The sequence below is a fragment of the Gavialis gangeticus genome, unplaced genomic scaffold (assembly GCF_001723915.1).
Source record: "Gavialis gangeticus isolate Ggan-Ray unplaced genomic scaffold, GavGan_comp1, whole genome shotgun sequence".
Taxonomy (NCBI): domain Eukaryota; kingdom Metazoa; phylum Chordata; order Crocodylia; family Gavialidae; genus Gavialis; species Gavialis gangeticus.
In genome coordinates, this window is record NW_017729005.1 from 9,714,306 (window position 1) to 9,721,440 (window position 7,135).

Sequence of the window (7,135 nt, forward strand, 5' to 3'; positions counted from 1 at the left end):
CCCAGCTGGGAGGGGGGTGGGGGGACCCCCCCTCGAGCTCTCGTCACCTGGGCAGCCCGGGCAGAGCCGCAGCTCTCTTGAGGGAGCTGCAGAGGCAGACAGGTGTTTGTGCCCCTGGGCAATGAGCCGCTTGTGGAGGTGGAGGTGGAGGAAGGCGAGGAGGGGCTGCTGCTGGATGGCAGCTGCAGGATCCAGCTGTGGCAAGGGCAGGACTGCACAGGGGGGCAAGAAGAGAGACTGCAGCTCCCTGGCCAGACAAGATGACTTGTTCGGGACCCAGTTGTCTCCATGATGATGATGGACTTTTTTTCCACCCCAGGACTCTGGCCAGCATCTACCAGCGCACTGCCATGGGCACCCCCCCAGCCCAGGGGGGTCTTTCGGAGCTGGCACCTCCCATGGCATAGCCTGGTCCCTCCCTGCAGAGCCCTCTGCCCGTGTGCCATGGCTGACAGCCCTGTGCAGGGTGCCTCTGCTGGGGCCTGGTGGAAGGCACTGACCAGCAAGAAAAATGCCAAGCAGGAGCCACTACCCAGCCCGACCCCCAGCCTGGCCCCGGTGCCATCCAGCCTGGTGCCATCCAGCCCGGACCCACGGGACCAGCAGCCGCCCCAGTGCAGCAGCGAGCCGAAGGCAGCAGACAAGCCCGGCAGTGGTGGTGGGAGCTGCAGGAACCTGCATGTGTCACGCTCAGGCCGCTTCAAGGAGAGGCGCAAGGTACACGCCCCACTGCTGGCTGAGAGCCCCGCATTGTTTGAGGGCGGTGCCCCCAGCCGTGCTGCCCAGCAAGGCCAGTAGCTGGGGCCCCTGGCAGCAGCTCCTGCCACTGCCCTGACCTGGCAACCCCAGCTGAGGAGGGAGAATCGCATCCTCCGGTCAATCCAGGATGCTTGGGAACTGGAAGCCAGCCTAACCTCCTGCCTGGTGCCTGTTGAGGGCTGCTGCCAGGGGGGCAGGCGGGACTGAGGCTGTGAAGATGAAGGCTGAAGGTAGCTCTTTGGTGGCATCCAGGAAAAGCTGCCAGGCTTCCCTGCGTGCCCTCTCAACCTTGTAGCAGAGAAGTGAAGCAAAGTGAAGGAGGCCTGTTGTGATGCACACAATGGGAGGCCTGCCGTGATACAGGAAAATAGTATCCATCAGCAGACAAGACCAAGGGAAGCCTGAGCTGATGGGGGCCATCACTAATGAGCCCCACTATGAATGAACTTGGGCATGTCACAGGGCTAAAGCCACAAGCTGTATGTTTTCTAGCCACTTCCATTAGGCAGGTTGCCCTCCTCTGTTGTATTGCATCAAGTGGGTTCCTCTTTTCTGGCCAGGGAGGTAGTTCTGTTCTGATGCGCTAAAGGGGGCAGAGGGCATCTAATTTCAAGGCCAAGAGACATCCAGGGGTGTCTGCAGCTCTTTAACAATCGTATTTCTGTTTGGCTGTTAGTAGCCACATCATGCAAAACAGTAAAGAAATCCCCCTTGCATTCAGGAAGGTATAAAAGGGTTATTGTGAGCAACAAGAGTACATATGTACTCTCTCTCTCTCCTGTTTCATTGTATTTAAATATGCAGAAAGAAAATCGGCAAATAGTTTTTCCTCCTCCCCGCCCCACCTTTAAACTTCTAGGTAATCGCAAGCAGGTATTTGAGAGGTGAATCTCCACAACTTTCATGCAGAGAAGGACCATTCAAGATTTCCACTAAGGAACGAAGTACAAGTCTATGTTGGTCTCAAACCAAGGAAAGTCTACAAAAGAAATTGGGTGACTTCTTAAAAACACAAATCTTCTTTGAGGAAAAAATAGCCTCAGTGAAAATGGACAGAGTTCTATTGTGTGCAAGCAACAGGGAGAATAAGGTGCCCATTTCCTCACTTAAAGTGGAAATCAGGACTTGTGATGGTAGAGTTGATCATAATGAGGCTAGCCTAAAGCTTCTCATATGAATCAAATGGCTTTGAGCAGAACTCAACAGCTGATTATTCTTCAACTGAAATCTCGGACACTTCTGGAGTTTCTGGACACTATCACTTGAAAGGAAACCATTAGCCAAAATGTGTGCAGATGCTGAGCTTTTAAAGAGGAAAAGTAACATGAAGAAAACATCTAGATCCTAAATATTTTTTGATGCATCTAATGTAAATAATGTTTTTTGTAAACCTGTCAGACTACCTTATCTTTTTCTCAAAGTAACTATCTTCACTGGAGGGAGATTTCCAGGCCTCACTTGTTCTGGAAACACTTTAGAACGAGCTGTGCCTGTGGTTTTGCTTAGGCATGGACCAGAAGTCCTGCTAGAGAGCTCCAAGCCCTTTCAGTTCAGAAGGGAGCAACTCAAAGGAGAACAGGGTTAAGGAGGTGAGTTCCTGGGAAACTTCATCTAGATCAGCTGCACTGTTACTGAAGGGAGACAACTAAACTCTCTTCAGACAAGAGCAAGCATCCACTTTTGTTTTCTGAGTGCTCCGCCTTGCTTTTTTGAGTTGTGAATGAGGAAATTGGTTAAGTGTTTGAGGCACTGCCCCACTGAAAAGAGGTTGGAAAAGCCATGCTTCCACCTCCACAGGGCCAGCTTTCCTTTTGGGGGCCTATTAATTTATAGAAACTGGAAGGCTCTTCCCTTGTCAGTTCTTTTGATGTCACAGTGGTCAAACTTTTTCCCTTTATAGCAGCTCACTTGGGTTTCTCCATGCCACAAAGCATAACATTGTGACAAGTTGTTTTTGATTTGTATCTGGGCATTAGAATCTGGGTTAGGATGCTCAAAAGATCACTTTTAAGATTTAATACCAGCACTGACCAATGATCCTTGACCAATAATCAAGCATCCTGTTACTTTATTTTCACATCATCAAGTTTATAAGAGAATTGCAGAAAAGGGGAAGAATGTGTAGTTAGGTCGTCCTCAAAACTTCATGGACTGCTACAATCTGGAGCTGACAGGGAAAGGCATAATTCTGTTATCCTGCTCAGTCAAATCCTTGTTTTCCCATCATCCTGTTGCACAGAAACCATTGAACAACCTGCAGTGATTTTTGGGAAAGTATTGATTGACCGAGGCCAAAAGTGTTAAACTTAAAACCTGTTGGGTTTCTGGCCCCAGCTCCAAAAGAGTTCCTGCTGCTGTTCTGCTAGCAGCCAAGGAGTTAAAGCTGCTACTGTTGAAGCCCTATTGGCACCTGCAGCAAGAAGCCCTGCAGGCTGGATCAATGGGCAGGCCAGCCTGCCCACAAGAAGCTGTATCCAGCCCACCAGCTCATTTGTATTTGACACCCCTGCCTAAAGCCATACTTCTAGAGGTAAAGGATTCTATCCCTATACCTTGTCCTTCTTTTAAACTTGTCCTGTTATGTACCTCTGTGTTTAATTTAAAGACTCACCTGTTGCAATGTTAATTACATAGAAGTTTTATGGAGCTCGTTCTTACTCTTGTAACCCCTTTCAGGGAGGCTTTAAAAAGTAAGGAACACTAGTCTTCTGGAGTTCATATTAAAGAGAACATGGTCAAAGAGAACTAAAATACTGTGTTGTTTTGTTTTTTTTTTTATGCATTGATGGTTCTTGGGACAATAGTATTCATAATTATAAATGTATTTCCCAACACCTATGTAAAGATGATAGTTGAAAGAATAAATCCAGGAAATGGGACAGCTTTCCCAGAAAGTAACTGGTGTTGAAATTATTCTTGTTTACAAAAAATGAGGAATTGCAAAATATGTAGGAAGATTAATTTCAGCTTAACTGAGTTGGTAGTGCAATTACCCTTAATCTGAATATAATTAAGAATTAAGTCTAATAAAAGATACGAATCTGTTTTGGTCAATTACAAATTCAGAAGGTGGTAACAAACTTTGTTAAGAACAGTTTGTCCTGGCTAGTCTTGAACCTGCTGGGCTTAAGAAATCTGGATAAGGCAAAGTTTAGCTGGCTGGTGAATCATTCCTTGCTTCTGTGATTGGATCAGGCTGTCATTCATTTTTTGTTAAAGAGGCCTGAGGCATACTTCACTACATGCAAAAATTGACTTACTAAGTGAAAGTCATGTATCGTTCTAAAGCTCCAAAGAAAGCAGGGATTTGATTAAACCAGTATCTAATGCTTGTGAGAGATTGTATCTAAGGGTTTAGCAGTAAGATAAATAGCAAGTAGGAACTTTTGGGGCCTTTTTACCATATCTAAATTTATTTTCTACGCAGTTGGTTTTAGATTAGTAACACCAGGCCTTTCATTCTGGGAAGTAAATGAAATAACATAAGCAGCCTTCCCAGCTCAGAATTAAAGGGGGTAGGTGGGTGTTTGTTTTTTAGACTTCAACAGATAGCAGTCTTTTCCCAATTGGTTGTCAAGAGTTTGCAGGATAAATTAAATCAGCATTTAAAAATAATCTCATATATGGGCCTCTTTAATATGTCATGACCCTCTCTGAATGTCTGATATCAGAGGTTAGCTTCCCCATTTTGCTCTTTGTAAGATTGGTTTACTTTATTTATTTAATTTCCAATGTATTAAATAATTTATATTTAATTATAATTGCATTTAATTATTTAATACATTGACCTTAATTAACAGGGATACTTACTGCCCCTTCCCTCTTGGTCCTTCACCTTTTTAAAGCTTCTTCTCTTCAGACGACTAGTGTATGGCAAGCAAGGTGGAGGTATAGCAGGTAGAATTTCTCAGAGTTGGCTATAGTCTCTAAGTAAACCATACTGAGTGATCAGTAGCTCCAGTGATCCCTCTATCTATCCATTCAGCGAGTCTAAATGATTACTCACTTAACGTAGACAAAGCAATACAGCACCAGCTTATACAGCACTGGAAAACAAACTCTGGCTTTAAGCTGTGATTGTACATAAGTACATTTCTTCAGATGATTAATCCCCACTGAGCACCCCTCACATGAATAAAAATGTTTGTGCAAGTGTCTGCATATAATACCCTAGGTATGGGGTATCACATTTGGTTTAATAGACTGATAGGTAAACTTTTCAGATGTCTTAAGTAAACTTTGTTCTCAGGTGCAAGCTTCTGGAAGTCTTTCTCCTCCTGTTTGCATCTGCAAATACACAACTTCAGCAATTCTTACTTTTCCCTTAGTCATAGGTAGAACTCATTACTGCTTAAGTAAACTACCACGTTCTCCACTTTACCCCTTGCTCATTGAATAGTCAATAATAAATTAAAAGATTGGGTTTTTTATACCACTGTAAGTTGAAGATCTACATACATATTTGTTCAAATTGAGAATTAGGTATAATGTATGTTCTTGTCCTATAGAGACTTATCCTTTTCTCTCCACAACTAACTTTTCATTCACCTCCTATTAGATAACTTATGGTACGTTTTGTCCCCAACCATGTCAATGTTTACACAGATGAATCATCCCTTTAGTTTTGTTGGGCATAAGTGTTTATGTGATGTGGGCCACAAAGACCACAAATAAAAAGTTATTACTATTCTACCTTTTATATAACTTACTTAGAGTTTTCTCATTGATTTTGATGTACATGGCAGCAGGACTGAGCTTTAAATTAGACTCTGTAAAAGCTAAGTACTTTATAAAGCTCCCCAATATTATATCTTACAGCATTTACTAGAAACCCTGCGGCCCAGAACTCCACAGGAGAACAAAACAAGGAGGAAGAACAAGAATCAAAGGTTCCCTTCTGCTGTATATGGTAGTGCCTGTTTGCTGTGGTTACTTGCGTCTTCTTTGAAACACATTTTCAAATTGCTTACTTAGTTCTGAAGTGGTTTAGTAACACTAGATTGTATTTAAATGGTAGGTAAAAGTACAAGGCATTTTCATGGGCAAAATCCAGAGCAGTTAATTTAAAAGCAGCTTTAAAAGAATTTTGAATTAAAAACAATCTTTTGAAAAATATGTCATGGTTTCAATTGCTGTCTGAAAAAAGGAGACAGTGTAGATAGGATTTGGTTTGTTTCTTGGCGGCAACACAGAAGTCTGAGCACGCTGTATGAAAACAATCTTTTTATGGACAGGGTCTCTTTAGGAAGAAGCATAAAATGACAAGTAGTCGTTACCTTGTGCCTTAAAATACTTTAATGCCTCCTGTGAAATTAGGACATTTTATTACTAGTCCAATTTGGATAACTGTTTTTGATAAATTGAAATTCATCCTGTTCATGCAAGTTCATTCTGCTAAATACTCTCAGAAATGAGAAACTAGTACAGCAATAAAATGATGTACAGCATTATAGTTTCAAACATTACCAATGATGTCTCTCCACTCCTCTGTTGGTCTTAAGCCTGATGTCACTTGTACAGTATATAATCTTTGTAATTATAGACAATCACTTTTTCCCTTAGACTTCTGTCATGGTAATGTGTTGTACACTTACTTTATCAGGTTTCCAACTGTGCTGTTTGTTCATTTTAATTGCATTTCTAATTGCTTTTGTTTGTGTTCTCTTCTCTGCACCAGGGGAGAAATTTGCTGTGCTCACCCATTTTAAAATTATAGGCTTCTACAAACTCTAACAAACTTCACTCCCACCTAGAAGTACACTGCACTTAGTCTTACTTCTGCACTATGCAATTACTTTAGCTGAACATTAATTAATTCTTGTAATGTTCCCCAAAATAGATGAGTAGTACTGTATCTTTATTTGTAGGATCAAATTAAGATCTGGACTGGCTTCATGGAGAGATTAAAGGCCTAGTCAAAAGCACCTACTATTTGCTAATGTCTGGACCTGGAAACTAGACTACAAGGAAGGTTGCATCGAGTTTTAAAAAGAGGTGGGTTAGAGTTCAGTGGGCATTCTAAAGTTCTTGGTGTCTATCTGCGATGAACCTTCAAACCTCTGGAGGCTTGCCCATCACTTTATTGCAGGCCATCTATAGTACAGTTACTGAATCACTGCACATTTATAAACCAAAGATGAGATTTTTAAAAGTAGAAAAATGACTGAGGAGCAAAAGGCTCATTGCCCTTCATTGATATTTGTGCTATTTAGACTTTGTGTATGTATAGGGAAAGGACATTTGGCATAACCTAAGGCAGGGATGGCAAACTTGTGGCACAAGTGCCAAAAGTGATTCGGGCAGCTTCTGTGTGTGGCATGCAGCAGATCACTAAGGGCACAGGCAGCAAGGTGAAAGAAAAGACAGGTGGCAGGAA

General features: G+C 42.6%; 1 protein-coding gene across 1 annotated transcript in view; it reads left to right on the forward strand.

Moving 5' to 3' along the window:
• The window catches only part of PRR15 (proline rich 15), a 1,482-nt gene extending 396 nt beyond the window's left edge, over positions 1-1,086 (forward strand). Inside the window, exon 2 of the mRNA XM_019508645.1 lies at positions 320-1,086. Coding sequence (XP_019364190.1) covers positions 445-798 — 354 coding nt within the window. The 5' untranslated portion in view covers positions 320-444 and the 3' untranslated portion in view covers positions 799-1,086. The remainder of the gene's footprint in view (positions 1-319) is intronic.
• The last annotated feature ends 6,049 nt before the right edge of the window (positions 1,087-7,135 follow it).